This window comes from Colossoma macropomum, unplaced genomic scaffold, assembly GCF_904425465.1.
Source record: "Colossoma macropomum unplaced genomic scaffold, Colossoma_macropomum, whole genome shotgun sequence".
NCBI lineage: Eukaryota > Metazoa > Chordata > Actinopteri > Characiformes > Serrasalmidae > Colossoma > Colossoma macropomum.
Window position 1 is genome coordinate 39,659,480 of NW_023494789.1, and position 17,951 is coordinate 39,677,430.

A 17,951-nucleotide genomic window follows, 5' to 3' on the forward strand; every position below is an offset into this window, starting at 1 on the left:
CTCAGTGACCTTTTCACAGTTGACACTAGAGGGCGCTAATGACAGAGTCCAGAATGATAAGGGACCTACAGAGCTTTTGTGCAAATTTAATTCTACTTAATGGTTAAGCCTAAGTCATTTCTCAGCATAAAACACCTTAAAATGTGTAAAATGTTATATTCTTTAGTGCTTTCCAGCTCAGTGCCTTATTCATATTAATGACATCACTGAGTGCAAAAAACACTGTACTCTGCCAAAGTCAGCCAACCAGTCCGCACTCAGTAGCTGTAAATGCTAGTGTCCAAACTTGTTTTCTGTAGAAGATCCATCCTTCTATTTCACCAAATTTAAAGGAAGTCACAGCTTCAATATCTACAAATATATTTAGTTAACATTTTTAGCCATTTAGTTTCACTCCAGCTCATTGAGGACTCTCTGCTGGACTCCTGCAATCATGTTTGTGTTATGAGAGGAATATGAAGTGGCAACCTCCCCCATAAACCAGCACTATACACTATCAATGTGAGCACTGTGGCAACGATGAAAAGGCCTTTGCCATCTAGTGGCCACATTGTGCACTGCGGTTTGCAGTCTGTGACCTGCTCGGCCAGCCAAGGTGGACACACTGAACAGAGTGAGTGTCAGGTTGATGTGTTTTATTTTATAGTTGAACAGTCACTACACCAGCATTAAGAGTAGATTACATCACATGAGCTTTAACGTACAGATGTGATCCTGCTGTATTCATTCTCATGCCCTCAGCACACATGGAACAGAAATAAGAGAATTCTGAAGGAACATTTCACCGCTAACAATGAATAAAAGCTTGGAGGGATCAGTTAGTATGTATGTGACATTATGATAATTGGTCCCCACTAGGGTTTTGCTTCGTCATTACTCTGTAGAAGGAATCCTTTAATATGCAATGTCCTTTAAGTTTATGGGTCAAGTTCCCAGACGGGGATTAAACCTAGTCCTAGACTACACAGTATTCTGAATGGAAATTCACCAGTGAAAGGAGAATATGGACTAGATTTATAGGACTAGGCTAAGGTAAGACATGTTTTTCTATGTTTAAGTGGGCCAAAAATAGCTCAGGATTTCCACGGAGATGACTGTTATTAATTTAAATTGTGAAACAAAATATGATCACATTCTTGTTGAAATATATAAATAAATATTTTCTGTAGTCAAAAGGGGATGTCAATGTGACACTTTTTCATGACACTTAATACTAAATCTGTCTGAGGTGGATTGAACAAAGACAGGCTCGTGGTTATGGGGCAAACTAAATATCAGGACATCATGACAGCACCTGAGAAAAACAAGCCAATTTACCTGAACTGAATTTCTAAATGCCAGTGCATTTAGAATCACAGTCCAGTTGCAATAAGGCGGCTAAAACCAGCGCAAGCAGCATTCCGAGTGGAATTAACTGAGTAAACACTGTAGCACATGCCGAAACGTATGTCGCTTCATATACAGGGAGGTAAAAACCATACACACCTTTGACAGGGATGTCATCAAATCAATAAATAAAATGTAAGAAAGGAATGTAATTGTCTTAACCCAGATGCAACGCATGAAGCAGGGCCATATCAGGTACTGAGACTGTCGCTGCCACTCGCAAAAGTCATCAAATATACACAGTGCATAGTCATTCTTGCTATGCTAGGCTTCATGGACTACATTATATCGATGTCAATGTTTTTTTGTTGTTTTTTACAGGAGAACATACTTGTACACATATGCCAGCTGCACATAAATTCATAACGGATACACAGGGATACAAAACCTCTCCCTGCACTGACATGTTAGATATGTACTGCTTCAAAGGCTTCATTTAAGATCACCCAAACCTCTTGGATGGACACAGTAGATACAGTATACTTTGGGTACGTGTTGTGGTTTGTTTTGTGACGGTTTTCACTGACGACTAAGATACAGGAGGAATGTGCATGGTAGACGCTCAGCCAGTCTGTTGTTCAAGAAAGTATTGTGGAGTCTCTGGTTATGTGCAGTGGACAGTGCAGTCTTTCAGGCCATTCTAGAAAGAAGGCCGTCCTCCAAACAAGGCAACTAAATGGGCTCGACGTAATTAGCCGGGTACAAGCCAAGCTGACCACTGTCTAGCCGGCCTTTACACCAGCCTTGTTCGTCTTCGTCCTCTAGTTTGGTCAGCTCGTCACCTGTTAGAGAAGAGATATATTAGATTTTGTTAGATGTCACCTTCTCATGTCCTAGAGTTAATCATTTAGGCCTAGTGACTCACATTTGCCTATGAAATTTCACAGGTCAAATTACATGCATGTTAATGGAATTTGCTGCAAGCAGGGCAAATAAATTTATGTGCAAAACTTCACATTGTTTTCAATTGTTGTGAACTTTGACATGTTAATTCATGTAATAGACCTATAGCCCAACTGCTTTGACTATGTTGACCTCTGAAGGGGTGGCCCATCATACAGCAGCACTACAGATCTATAATGGAGGAAGCGCTAATTTTAGCAGTGGCTAAGCACAGACCTTTAACATTTCTTCCCCAGTGGCTATAAATAAACACATGAAAGAGAGTCTGCCTGGTACGCAGTCAGTCAAAAGACTGTATTATTATTATGTACTTTTGTGGTTTTGCTCTCTGTTTTAGATGAGTTAGCCAGCTTGCTAATTGTGATGTTAGCTCATTGGCTAACTGCAGCTAGCTGTGATGTTAGCTCATTGGCTAACTGCAGCTAGCTGTGATGTTAGCTCATTGGCTAACTGCACACTAGTCACCCTACTACTACACTTTATCCACTCTTTTTTACTACACATCGGTGTGCAGCACTGTGCTATGGCAAGTTCATAATTACCTTATAAAATCTGTATCACTTTTGTGCTTTTACTGTTGATGGTTAGTAAATTAACTATCTTACTATCTGCACCATGGACCATTTCACAAGGCGACACAAACCGCAAATGTCTACTGTGACTGCGGCTTTTTGCAGGACGAAACAACACTAATGTCAGCATTTGAGGGGCCCATATCCAAAATTTGTGTGGCGTTGTATTAAAAACTAAATATCAGGACATCATGACAGCACCTGAGAAAAACAAGCCAATTTACCTGAACTGAATTTCTAAATGCCAGTGCATTTAGAATCACAGTCCAGTTGCAATAAGGCGGCTAAAACCAGCGCAAGCAGCATTCCGAGTGGAATTAACTGAGTAAACACTGTAGCACATGCCGAAACGTATGTCGCTTCATATACAGGGAGGTAAAAACCATACACACCTTTGACAGGGATGTCATCAAATCAATAAATAAAATGTAAGAAAGGAATGTAATTGTCTTAACCCAGATGCAACGCATGAAGCAGGGCCATATCAGGTACTGAGACTGTCGCCGCCACTCGCAAAAGTCATCAAATATACACAGTGCATAGTCATTCTTGCTATGCTAGGCTTCATGGACTACATTATATCGATGTCAATGTTTTTTGTTGTTTTGCTCTTTTGTGCTTTTACTGTTGATGGTTTGTAAATTAACTATCTTACTATCTGCACCATGGACCATTTCACAAGGCGAGACAAACCGCAAACGTCTACTGTGACAGCAGCTTTTTGCAAAACTTTACGTATGTACCATCTTTATTTTTACATGACCATTTTGCAAACTTTCTTTACAAGATATTTTTGTTAAGAGCAAAAAGTGTAAATGAACCCTGTTCTTATTGGCTGCCCTGTATTGTGTCTTATTTAAAAAGCAGCCTGTGCTGAAAGACTCATAACTTTAGTGTGAGTGTGCAGGGCTACAGTGGTGTATGCTTAAATAAGCGGATATATGAAATTGTGTCAAATGTAAACTGATATGTGATTTTGTTTTTAACTACATCATTAAAACAATGAATTCAAAACCTGCTTATTTTTACAGCTTAGTTTCCATATATCACTGCTGTTGGAACAAAACCTCATATCTCCATTTTTGTCATTTTTTAATTTTTGACATAACATTGTGTGTAAATTTCATAATGAATGGACCAAAAGAAACAGCCCCAAAATACTTGGGAAAAAGTCTGGTTCCACTGACTTGCATTAAAAGTAAAGTATGTTTTTTCCTTCTCCTGTAAAGTTACCATTTTGGAGATATTAGGTTTTGTTCCAACAGCAGCGATATGGACTGCATAGACTGTTGAGTGAATAGTACATTTTGAAACTTTAAATATCAGTATCTTTTATTCCAACACAGGGAGAAAATTTTGATTTTACATTATGTGGATGCTTTAAACGAACAGTTTGGCCAAAAACCCAATTCATTAATTTTCCTTTTCATCAATATGTACTCCATCAGCTCAAATGTGCCTGGACTACTGAAGCTAACATGCTTATAACCACCAATTAGCATTGTGCCAACAATCATTACACACTCATCTCAAACCATGTCAAGTTGTTCAGCAATCTCTAATAGACTTGCTGATGTGGTTTCTGACACTGTAAGATATACTGTTACCTTAAAACATGACAAATAGCTAAAACACTAGTAGCACCAACAGGAAAGCAAAATAAAAAAACAACAGGATCAGATGAAAAAAACTGAGCAAAAGAGCCTAATAATCTCATGTTTCTTTTGAGTTTTAGTGGAGATCTAAAGAGAGCCAAGATAATAACACTCATCTTTATCTGCAATGAAAAGTGCTCATGTGTGCTTTTGGTCTAATGCTATTTCTCCTAATGACTTTTTGCAGTGTCACTATTAAGTCCCCTGAGTCACGACTAGCAACATTTGAGCAATATAACTTTCCTCTGGGCAGCCACTTTGAAGGCATGTTAAAGCCAGAAAGGGAAACAATGTATAAAGTCGATTTTTGGCCAAATCTTTAAGGACGAATTCTCCCATTCAGTCAGTGTTTCCTGAGCTCGGCCTCTCACCTGCTCTGAAGCTGAGCTCGTCCTGCTCTTGTCCTTCGTAGTCGTACAGCGCCCTCACCCGCACCCCTTTGCTCACGTCCTCCTCAAAAGGGTTGTTTCCGCCGTTTGTCTCAGCGGCCGGCTGGGCCGCAGTCTGCTCTTCATCTGACCATTCTGCTGAGTACGCCTGGTTCTTTTCATAACTGCTCACACTGCAAAATCAGTAAAATGAGTGAAATGGGAGTGTTTCATTAAAAGGCACAGTGTCAGAAGTTCTTGGGTTGCTTCCCTAAACATGGGCAGCAGTTAAATGAGCTTGTGGCAGGAAAAAATACACTAAATTTATCAACAAACATGTTCATGATACATCTGGACTGAGCCTCAAACTCTCACTCCAGGACCTAATGTGCCCTGTCCTTTAGTAGTTGGGTGCAGTTCATATTTAAGGTACATAGCTGTACTTTGTCCTCAACAGAGAGCATGTTCAATGTAGAAGGAATACTTTAAGTATAAAGAGAAAGATATTCCATTGGGATCTTCACACATCCTTCCTTAAAATCTAAACATGAGGTGAGGTCTCGCTGCTCCAATGTCCTGGTCCCTTGGTGGTGGAACGAACTTCCCTCTGAACTCAGCCCTTTGCAGTAACTCAGATCAACACCCAGGTTAACACCTTATTGCACTTAATTTGAATGAATGAAATGAAATGAACCTTTTAGCCAACTGTGTCTGAACACATTGGAATTAGACCTCCACATTTAACCCATCCATGCAGTGAAACACCACATACACACAAGTGAACACACACACACCAGGGGGCAGTGAGCACACTTGCCTGGAGTGGTGGGCAGCCCTATCCACGGCGCCCAGGGAGCAGTTGGGGGTTAGGTGCCTTGCTCAAGGGCACTTCAGACACGTACTGTCAGCTGAGGGGATTGAATCGGCGACTTTCTGGTCACAAGGCTGGTTCCCTAACCTCCAGCTGAATCACTTTGTCATTTCTCTTCAATCCTCTGCATTTTACCTTTGTTTTATTGTCCACTAACTTATAGAAAAGCAAGCTACACTAAATTTGTTCTCCTTTATGACTACATTTATTTATTTCACTAGATCAAGCTATGGTATGGCTATTGTCCCTTAGCTTACAGATTCTTACACTAAATACTCTGTATTGTTTGGCTTCCATTGCTTGCACATTGTATACGTTATGCTGGGTAACAGTGTCTGCTAAATGACTAAATGTAAAGATACAGTGCGCAAGAAAGATGTAGAACTCTACCTGCCCCGGTCTCCAGTGTGTGGTGTTGCATGATCCCCAGCAGGTGTGACGTGGGTGAGCGTGACTCCATCATGGTTCTTCTTCACCTTCTCTTTCTTGCTAATGGAGTGGCTCAGGTCTGGATTATATTCCTAATAAAAAGAGTTATTCAGTTATTTATTGATTTATTAACGTCTTCTGAATATCAGAAAAAAGCATATCGAATCGACTGTTACATGTCTATGACATTGTTCTGAGAACCATAGCATGTATTTATAGTATGTTTTCATAACAATATCCAGACTCCCACAACAGCATACAGCATATACTGCTATAATGCAGCCTTTAAGCTACAATAATTATTACCTCAAACTGTGGCCAGTTCATATGCATGCCTGGGCCGTGGTTGTTACTAAACCACTTGAGGTCTTCTTGGGCACTGGCGGACGTGATGGTTCGTTCAAGCTCCCGGTAGACTGTGGAATAGCTGCAGAAACAAAGAGGCAGGTTTTGACTTCAAGTCATCTTGATCTAATATTCCTGTTACCAGGTATGAAAATGTGTGCATCAATCTGAAGGTGTCGATTCGGCTGCATCAATTTTTGAATTTTAGAATTGATTATAATAATATTCAATAAAGTATGCACAAGTATGCATTTTTTGCCTACAATAAAATTTGAGGACAATTTTGAAATCTAGAAATCCAAAAAACAAACAAACAAAAAAGCTTAGTGTGTTATTTTAACTGTCCATCCCATTATTTGGTAGCAAGTTCCTCTGGTCACATATTTATACAGTATTTTCTATTTTTTTTTCTTCAAAATAATCAAACAAAATCAAGGTCAAATATGAGATTTCATGATCCATTGAAATATTTTTCTTAATGAATCGTAATCAAATCAGCTAATCAAGTGCCCTACACTTGGTAATTATGCCTGGCAGTATGTATGTAGTATGAAGTATGAAGTTTAAAGGAATACCACATGCAAGACTGCTAATATTGCTGAAAAAGACTGAAAAGCTATAGGAGCCAGTTAGCATTATGGAGATACAAGCTATGCTAATTGGGTCCCACTATCTTTCATTCACTGTTCGCCACCAGGGCATTAGTCTGAGAGCAGAGGACAAACAGAAGGTGATCTCCTGGCTGACCTTTGGTTCTCTGTGAGGTTTAGATGGCGCTTGATGTCCAGCAGCACCTCCCGTAGGAAGGCCAGTCTCTTCTCCTCAAACTGCTGGCACTGGTCAAATACCATCTCCATGTTTTCCATATACTGCGGTGTGCACTTGCTCAGCTCGTCCAAGGCCTTCTCATACTTCTCTTTGGCCTGCAACCCAGCACACAACACACTTATGAACACTCCACACAAGCTACATTACAACATATATGCTTAACCTTTACATGCATTGTTTATAATAGAACAGCATAAAAAGCATTAATTTCTAAATCAAAATATCAATTTAATTAAAAATGCATTGAACTGTTCATGTTTGTGTACACCAGGGGTTAAAAAAACGAAACAGGGGTAAAACTATTTACTTTCAGTGTATTTCTAAGCATCCCTGTCCTTTTCCCTATCCCTCTCTGTCTCACCTTGCCCCACACTGTCCCTCTCCTGACCCACTCTGTTCCATTTTGTTACACACTCAATATAGACGTATACAAACCAGCACATTTGTATGCAAAAGTCTGGGCGCTGATGAATGTACTGCTATGTCATATGCCTGTGTTGCTGTGTTATATGCTATTATAACATGTTTTGTTGAAAATAAAATAACACGTCCTCTGTGATCTACAGAGAACACACTTCGGCACATTTTAATGCACAATTAATTTATTTGCTGAATTTAACATACTAAAAAAAATTAGGCAATAATAGTTCAACATATTGCTGCTGTCAGAACAAAACCTTGTATCTCCAAAATTATAACTTTACAGGAGAGGGAAAAAACCTACTTTACTTTTAATGTAAGTCAATGGAACCAGACTGTTTTCCAAGTACATTTTGGCCATTTCTGTTGGTCCTTTCCTCATGAAATTCACAGACAATGTAAAGGGCAACAGGTAAATTCAAATTATGTCAAAAACTGAAAAACGACAAAAATTGAGATACGAGGTTTTGTTCCGACAGCAGCGATATTTTTATTTGTTTATTCTACACAGATTTGGTGATTTTATCCCTGAGATGTACAAGTGGTATTCTATGCAGTTTGGTCCATTGTTGCATTCCATCCACATATGTGGGCAGGAACTTTTCCTCAGCTATCAGCTGTCCACCTATGTGGACACCATGCATGACAGGGTTAATACCCACCCACACTTCTTAGACATGTAATATCAACCAGACATCTATACCTACCATATAACAAATTACTACAGTGTGTTCTGATCAGTTTATGGGCTCATGTTCTAATCAGCAAGCTAAGACAATCTGTACTCAAAATAATTGTACCACTGTCTGGTTTTGCCCTTGTATTTGTCTGTTTTTCTTCTTGTTTACCTTCCCTCATGTCTCTGGCCATGTGCTTCTGTTTTTCTTTTATTTTCCTGCTCCGCCCTTTTGCCATGCCCCTCACCTGTGTCTGATCTGTTGCCCCGCCCTGTAAGTGCTCATTTCCCCCTAGTATTTAGACCCCTTGTGTTTGCCCTGTTCCTTGTTTGGCATTGATTGTCGTGCGTTCTCAGATTCTGGCTTTGTGTGTTTATTTACTATTTATTATTTTGTATTTTGTCTTGTAGTTCCTGTAGTTTTCTTGTTTAGCTTCTCCTTTGTTTCTGTTTTTTCCCTGCCACCTTCATCATGGACACCAATAAAACTCCCAGCTCACACTTGCATCCTGCTTCCTTGTTTCCTTCGTCTTTCAACATGTTACAAATGTGCATTCAAAGCAAAGATCATAGTTCTAATCCCAAAAGGCATGTTTCTTTGCACTGCCATGCTTTGTAGATAATATCTAGGACTTATTGCTTTCACTACAAATGCTTTTGAGACGATAATGATCGCAGACATGTTTATGAATAGTTACTTTATTGTCACTAATTTAATTCATTACTCATATACACTGTGAGCCCACAGGTCAATCGAGAGTCATTTGAGTAGGAACAATTTCAGGCCTGGCATGGCTAACTCCACTAAAGAGCGGGGTTAAGTGGTTATGATTGATGTAAGGAGACTGATGTTAAAGGCTAATGAATTGACCCCATGGTGCATCCGAGGGCTCGTTATTGAGCGGAACTGTGCTCTTTCACGTTAGGTGGGCCAAGGGCAGGACAGTGATGTCATGGTGCTCTAAGCAGACTTAGATCTGCCATCTTGATAAATGGTGAAATAAATGGCTTGGAGGATTTGCTTTACAGCAGAGTGATCTGTCGCTGCCTAATTGTCCTGCTTATAGTGTGAACTGCCAAGTACTGTCTTGTCATTTTCTTAATCAACGCTTAGAGTGGAAGATATGTGGCCGCTTGATATGGGCAAAATAGTAGTATTGTGATTAGATTGCTACATATTGAAACTGTAATTTATGAAATATAATATGATTTCATGTGTTAAATGTGTTACGTGCGCTGGTGAATCACTAATATGACAAGGCTGGGTGCATTATTGAATTATTTAAATGATCTACTTTTGTTGGATTACAAGAACACCTTGAATCATCAAAACACTCAAACACTCATCTGAACTGTGATTGGTCATGATGCACACAGCACACAGTAAAAAGCACACTGTGATTGCTTAGAGGGCTCATTTGCATGTTTCTGCATTCCAGCAATATCAGTATTGCAAACATACTGCAAGAACAATTAACAAACAACTAACTCTGCAGCCTAATGGACACAGCACTGTGTAAGTCGACCCTTAGTTTGTTTATTTAACTTACAGCCTTGAACCACAAGTTTTTCATTTTTCATATTCAACAGAAAATGCTCACTGAAGCCTCAGAAACTAAATGTAATATCAAAACTTTCACATTTAGTGTGCACACTTTTTGCCTTCATTCCTTTCAAAGAAATTTGCAGGGATATTTTTCCATGGCTCCAAAGTTCAGTCTTAGAAGCTGGTTGCATTTTCTACTTTTCACAGTCCAAATACAAACACATTCAATAATGTTGAGGTCTAGACTCTGGGATGGTCAATACATTGTTCAAAGAAATAGCTACACCTGTATTTCACTTTCTAACAGCTTCTCGGCAGCTACACATCCTTTCAGACCCATAGCGCTGAGTTGTCTTCTATAGAAACACCTGTGGATGTTTTCAGATCTGAAACAGCTTTTAGTGTCATTTATCTGATGGGGCAGTTTTTGTGGTCCACTAGATGTTGCAGGCGGTCATTAGAATTTTTTCAAAAGTGTCATTTTTCAACAGTAGTTTTGCACCTATTTTCCCTTGAAATGCGTCCTGAAAAATGAACAACTTGTATTTAATTGCCATTTTGACTAGAGACTAAATACATTAGGGGTGGTCTCATATACTTTGTAAACGATACTATTTTCATCTTTATTCTGTTAGACTCACCTTCTGAACATCATTTTTGCACTTGTCCACCTTCTCCTGAAGCTTCTTCTGTTGTTCTGCAGTGGCAGATGTCTCTCCCTTGCTGTTAGCTTCTCGAGTGGAGGCCAGCTTCTCCTCCTTGCAGGCCATGTGGTATGCTTTCTTTGTTGTTTCCAACTACCAGGAAAAAGAGTGTGCAAGAGATCAGTGATTTAAAAATACAAGTTAACCAGTAACACCTTCAAACATATTAAACGTGGACTGCATTTGTGTAGGTCTCAATTTTAAGAACCCATCAGAAAGTGCTAAAGGACTGCATTCCTGAGGTTTCAGGGTAGGGTAAGCCTGTTTCAGGAAAAACAGCAGACATTGACATTATTGAAATAAGGCAATTAGGGCCCTGGCTGCCAGCAGTAATTGTGCAGTGGCCGTGTCAGATCCAATAAAGTATTGATTCAGATCTAGGAATCGTGCAAACATGGCCAAATTTAGGCCCAAGGATAATTAACAAGGGTACAAAAGTGTCAGAACAGGACGGTAAACACCCGTGAGAAAGTAGAGAAAAGGAAAAAAGTGGCCAATTTCAAGAACTAGACATGTTTGATGAGAGAAAATGTTACGTAGCCACGCAAATTAAAGGCCAAAATCTTTTCACTGTAAAGACAGCATGTTTCTGCTTTTATGAATCTGTGATAAAGAATATCAGTATATAATTGTATTTTCATCACCTCTTTGAGCTTTTTGGCCCATGGTTTCTGAGCCTTTCTGAAGCCTTCCTCTGCCTCTTTGGTCTCCTTAAAGCCTCCCATCATCTGTTTGTGGTAGGAGTCTTTCTGCCAGTTCTTCACCTTTTCCAAATCCTCATTCAACAGACTGCTCTTGATGTCCTGGTGGAGCTCGCTCACCTTCTCCGTCTCTGCCATCACCGCGATCCACGCTCGCTCCACTGTCCCATACTGAGGCCCTGAGTGAGAAAAGATACTGGATTTTATAGTACGAGTCTGATCCCAACAGTCCCAGTGAGTACTACCACAGGTAGAGAGGGGAAACCATTCAACTTAACAATTCAAACTACAGCGCAAAATGAAAAGGGGCATAAACTAGAATTGCTTCTAGAATGCATCACACCAAAGCTTTCAAACTGGATTGTGTTTCAACTTCAAATTCATATAAAGATTTAAATGTCAGAAATGTAGGGAAAATTACAGTTCAGTATTTATTAATTACCTTTTTCTACTAGCTGTCTCCATCTCTTGGACCAGTCTGTTAATTGCTGTGCATAGGCCTTCTCTATTTTGGCACGCTCCTGGATGCAGCTCATTAGGTCATTGCAGAGTCGGTGACCATCATCGATCCGCTTCACCGTACGCTTGTAGTTCCCTACCTGAAAGACAGAACAAAATAAGGAGTAAAACGTGATCATTAAGACAGGAATTCCTGCTTACGGTACAACAACAAACCAAGAAATACTCATACAAAATGGTCACTGAATTATAGTCACTATTTATGCCCATTAGGATCAATACTGCGTGTCCTTCATCCTGAATTTTGTCCGTAATATATTTTAGATAGATACCTGTATGATCCACAAATACAGCTTTAAGATTGCTGCTACAATTTTTTAGCTATGCTAATGTACTTTTGTCCAAGTTTATAGAAAACAGTATGTCATACAGTGTCAGAAACCACATTAACAAGTCCATTTGAGATCTCTTTTCATTTCCTATTTGAGATTAACAGCTTGATGCGATTTAAGGCAAGTATGATGATTCAATCATGCATAATTCAAATCAGAGGGGTTCATATATAATATATTGAACCTTCCATTACTTGTTAGCCATATTAGCTCAGTAGCACTGGTGTAAATATAAAGAAACAAACTTTAGAGACCAAACATGTTTTGACTGATTTGGTGAAAAGAGTAAACTGTGTAAATGAAGCCTTATTTTAAGCCTTAGTTATTAAATATTAAAATGCTGTTAAAATATCTGTGGTGAATAAGCAGCTGACCTCCCAGAAGCTGTCTGTGGCCTCATCAGGCCCTGCTGTCTCATCGTAGGCACCGGACATGCTGTGAGGTTTGGCAGAACAGGTTTGAGACTGGAGATGACTGCAGCACAGCGGATGTCACCATGTACTGCCAAAGACAGAAAAAAACAAAACAGCGTAAGTGTACTGTAGCTGATATACACCATACGTGTTCATACTTAAAGCTACAGAATGTTAGAATTGAGGATTTGGAGACCTCTTTGGTGGAAATGTGTAATCACCCACAACGTGTGGAAAAACATTTTGTAGCACAGGCTGTCCTTCGGACCCCTTCCCCGAGGGGATGAATTTGATGATTGTGGGTGTGTTGAAAGAGAATTCAAAGAGAACTCAGTTAAAACTTGGTGAAGGATGAGTCTTCCGAGGATGTGAGTGAATTATCTACTATTGTCATCATACAGTATCTTCATCAGTATAATGTTGTTTGTGCTTTTGAGAACTAAACATCAAGCCGGACCTTCTTTTTGAGTGCATGTGACATTAAAATGTAAAGATGTACAACGTAGCTCGAAAAACAGTCAGACACTTTTAAATTATTTCAGGTTTTACAGAGTGATTCAGCAGCACACGGACATCGTTTGTTAGCAAGTATTTTTCCTTCTACTTCTGTCAATTTTAACCAAAAAAAATTACATAGTGCTACTTTAAATAAACACCTTGAAAAGAAACTTTTGAAAACATTGCTGTCAGAACAAAACCTCAATTTTTATCATATTATTTGCTTTAAAATGAAAGCAGCCCTTTACTACACTGTGCGAAATTTTCATAATGAATGGCACAATAGAAATGCTCCAAAATCTGGAAAAAAATTGTACCATTAGAAGCTAAAGCATTATTTGTTTCTTCTTTTATAAAGACATTTTAGAGATGCGTGATTTTGTCAGTCACAACAATACTATAAAGATGATTTTACTGTAATGTATTGCATTGTGGGCCAGTGCCTATACACAGTACTTTTTGTACAGTTGTATGCAACACTTTGAACATCCTCAGTCAAATTACATGTTTTTTTTCTAATTGAAAATAAGTTCATCCTCTACAAGGAACAAACTAATATATAACATTTTTCTGCATTTTCCAATTTATTTGCTGAGTTTAACGTTGAAAAAAATAAAGAGTAATTGTGCATTAAAACGTGCAGAAACGTGTTCTCTGTAGAGGATGCGTTGACTAATTTCCAATCAGGGGCGGCCAAACTTTTGCATATGACTGTACAAATCTGCTGATGCCGATACACAAAAACTTGGCCTGGAATAACATTACAGAAAAAAAGTAACACTTATTTCTATAGGGTTACAAATGCAGTACAATGAACCCAGTAACCCAGTGTTGCCTAAACGTTATATATCGGCTTGAAACATCGGTCAACTCTAAACATCTGTCCGATGTGTATTTTATTAAGCAATTATCTGCCGATACTGATATAATTCCGATATCAGCGTTCATCCCTTTAGTATGCAATTTAACAAAACTGATGGCGAGCCAAGTTATTAATCTACAGCCTCCCATCACACACATTCCCTCCAAAATGATTATAGCAGCCATCACATTAATAGCCCTCTTTTGGCTGCTGGCATAACATGCCTGGGCTCTGCTGTTTAGTCCCCATAACTCTGATAATGGCTCATTGATTTGTCTTCCAGACCACTTTAGACAACAGAATGGATCAATGCACCTGTAAGCACAGGCTCCTGCATACAGAGGTGTTTCATTCACTGTTGAGTAAGAGTGGCTAGGATTATCTGACATGAGAGTAAGACCACTGACGCAAGTAAGACAATGCAGTAGATACACTCTGATGGAGCGACATTACGACACAAACTGAGAACTACTGATGAATCAGGTCTTACACTCTTAAAAGTAAAGGTTCCACACAGGTGCCATAAAAGAACCACCTTTGTTAAAGCAGAGATTCACAAAACTGGTCCTTAAGGACCCCCAAAAAATCCAAATTTTGCTTGATCCTAACTCCCAACACAAATAGATAGAGCAAAAACATTTGAGAACCACTGCTTTAGGGAACCAAAGGTAGTTCTTCTCCTCCATCTCTCCAAAGAACCCTTTATTTTTGAGAGTATATGCATTAATATGTCAGGAATAATTCCAAACAAGGCACATCCAGACTTCCTGACTTTTCACCAACAAGACTGGCCTTTTAAAAGAAATCTTGATCATCACTTAGGCCCAGGTGGCTGCTTCAGAGAATGAAAATGAAAGTGCATAATTAGATCAATGATGTAATTGAATTATCCAGAACTGACAAGACAATGGTTTGTGATTTAAGAGCACAGAGGAGGCGTGGCTCTTTCCAGTGACATGTGGGGGTGCAATGCTCTTGTTTAATAGTGGCCAGCGGGGGAGGAAGGAGGGGCAACACGAGTATTTGGGTCAGCTGAAGCCGATAGGGTAACACTCTTTCAAAAAGACAAAAGAACACGAGAGAAAAACAAAAGAACAAAATGAGCCATAAAGCCATCTGGAAAAAACGAAAATAAAGCTATGGGATTCATAAGTAGCTGATACAAAAACACAGAAGAGCCTCTGGCAGGTGTTGAAGTGTAGTGCCTTTCTTTTGCTTGGTTAATCCATTCCAGTGGCCCGGGGGGAGCTTTTGTTCAGTAACTACACGAGCCTCACTGATATGGAAGACAAAAGCGTTGTAAGCGTGGCTAAAACATCCCATCTATTATCTAGCTTAGCTCACAGCAAGTGTTCATCACGCAGCTACTACCAGCCTGAGGCAAAGAGAAATTAACATTATATCCGGAAAATAAACACTGGATTAAGTTTAAAGAATTCCAAATGGACCAAATGGACCTCAAAGACGGTGATCCAAACTGACTGTCCAGATCAAAACACTAAACAGAGACGGAAAACATATAAGAATCATTTCATAAACGTATTTGCAACAAAACTGGTTTTCTATTATTGAAAACAGAGATTTCAAATGACATTTTTTTATCTAATCATACTTTCCATATTGCTGTTGGCATTTGTTAAATGACAAAGTGACAAAATCCATTGCTTGCATGAAGGTAATTTCATGCCCAGATGCATAATAAAGTGGTCTTCATTAAAAAAAATGATTTCCATAAACACAAATCATAAGCACACGCACAGGATGAAATGCCTGCATGGTGCAGAGGAGCATGTGCCAGAGTGAGTCACGCGCCCCACAACTGCAGCTTTAGCTTTCACTTCATCACAGACAAAACACAACCCAGCACACCCAAACAAAGTGCCCCCCACCAACCTCTCATTCACTCTAAAAACACGTTCACGCTCTGCTCTCAGACAACAGCAGAGGAGACAAAGAAAAAAGACAAAGCTAAAACGTAGCCCCTCAAGAAAGCAGTGCCATGGTGACAATAGAAGCTTACCCGCTCTCCTCCATTAGATCAGGGCAGGAACTGCCTTAAGATCCAGGCACATGGGGCTTCCCTCCCAAAACCAATCAGAGCGACTCTCCTCTCAACACGCTTGTTATTGTTCTACTCCTCCTTTCCGAGTTATCATGCATTCATCCACCTCAACCCGTCCACTGTAAACCACTGGAGTGACCAAATCCACTCTGTATGGGGTATGATCGGAAAACGGGGAATTACTAAAGCGGGGTTTTGTGGGTGTTGCTGCAAGGTTGTGTGTGCGTGCACACAGCTGTGTGTGTGAATGGCAGAGGGGGAATCCAATCACCATCTGCTCAAGCAGTTCTGACAGCTTAGGGCGGTGGGCAAGTGAGGGGAGGGATGAGGAGGCAGTGAGAGTGTTTAAGGACAACTATGTTATGTATTGATGATAGTAATAATAAAATATATTAAGGATATAAATAAATTAAGGATACTGCAGAATCTACTTAATATTTTGATGATTAATAGAATAACCTGATTTCTTTCAAAAAAGGCCAAACAATACAAAATAGAGACGAAATTAGAGGGGGATACCATCGATTTTTCTAATTTTCTGCATATTTCACTAATTGAGCTGTAAACAAAGGCATTCACAGTGGTCTGATGTGAAATGGTACATTATAAAGACATTTAAGCTAAGTTGTTTACAGTGGTAGTGACAGGAACAACCAGAGGTCCCCATGTGTCCATCATCAATGTTGCCTATTCATTTGCTATCCAAAACAACCAGTTTTTGCTATTTAGAAAACAACCAGTGAACTCAGACATATCTTCTGAGTTTTTCTATGTAAAGGTTTTGATGGTACAATAATGTTAAATTGTAAATATAAGATTTTTAGGGACAATTGACCCTTACAACACTCTACCCCTTTGCCATGAATGTACTTACTGAAATACGTTTTAGGCCAAAACCTTCTCTCAACATGTCTCAGGCATCAGGCAGTGTATTCATAACCATTTCGTGTAATAACTTTCAGTGATGTAGCTTTTAGAGTCTTTAAACTTCTCAGATGTCTGGTTCCTACCACCACCACCATGAAACATTTTGCCTTGTTAAGATTCTCTACAACAGAGCTTTTTTAAATCAAACCACACTGGATTACTGTGTTTACATCTAAGTGAATTAATTATGCAGAAAATGTAAAAGATTGGTGGAATTCCCTTTAATAATAATTAATCATAGCCTAAAATGTAAAAACCTAAAACAGCGTTTCTCAACCCAGCCCTCCAACCTAACTCTCAACACACAGGGATAAAGGAAAAATATGGATCGTCTAGGGGACCCTGAGGACCAGGTTGGGAAACACTGACTCAAGATAGTTATCATCATAAAAACTGCCAACAAATCATTGCAGATTAATTTAGAAGGAAGATTTAATTTATTTTTATATGTTTAATCATATTTGTGACAGCCCCATATCTATATACCTATATCAATCGAAGAAAAACTGAATAAATGTGATTCCTATATTATCCTATATTAGGAAAAATATGCAAAAAGTACCACTGAAGTACTCATATTTGAGTACAGCTGCTGAGAATCACACTGAACTTTAAAACACTGTGTCTCCTATCAGTACATTAATGTATGCATATATGGGTCTAAGGGAGCTCTCCTTCATTTAACAGTCCTACAGGTTAAGTATGTATGTAGGGATGAATATGAAGCAATTATTGGGAAAACTGCATTATTTGGATAAAATACTGGAAATGTGTTAAATTTCTCAACACGTGAAATAAAGAAGCACAATGATTAAAAGTCATTTAGCTCAGCTATGCGCCACACCGCTTTCAGATAGCTTATCTGAAATTTCTCAGATGACGTTCAAAGTCTGAAAGCAAGAATGTAATGCCGCTCTTTATCCGCACCGCGCAG

The 17,951-nt window shown here is 39.2% G+C and overlaps 1 protein-coding gene across 3 annotated transcripts in view; it reads right to left on the bottom strand.

Moving 5' to 3' along the window:
• Positions 1-620: 620 nt before the first annotated feature.
• The window catches only part of pacsin1b (protein kinase C and casein kinase substrate in neurons 1b), a 37,601-nt gene continuing 20,270 nt past the window's right edge, over positions 621-17,951 (bottom strand). For 2 of the 3 annotated variants that reach the window (XM_036571296.1, XM_036571295.1), the window contains exons 2-10: positions 12,630-12,756; positions 11,847-12,003; positions 11,348-11,583; positions 10,641-10,796; positions 7,277-7,452; positions 6,491-6,611; positions 6,146-6,276; positions 4,888-5,078; positions 621-2,168 (exon numbers count right to left, since the gene is read on the bottom strand). In XM_036571296.1, the coding sequence (XP_036427189.1) occupies positions 2,059-2,168; positions 4,888-5,078; positions 6,146-6,276; positions 6,491-6,611; positions 7,277-7,452; positions 10,641-10,796; positions 11,348-11,583; positions 11,847-12,003; positions 12,630-12,689 (1,338 nt within the window). In that variant the 5' untranslated portion in view covers positions 12,690-12,756 and the 3' untranslated portion in view covers positions 621-2,058. Of the gene's footprint in view, positions 2,169-4,887; positions 5,079-6,145; positions 6,277-6,490; positions 6,612-7,276; positions 7,453-10,640; positions 10,797-11,347; positions 11,584-11,846; positions 12,004-12,629; positions 12,757-16,048; positions 16,243-17,951 lie in introns of those variants that run through there. The other variant, XM_036571297.1, reaches the window with a different exon arrangement.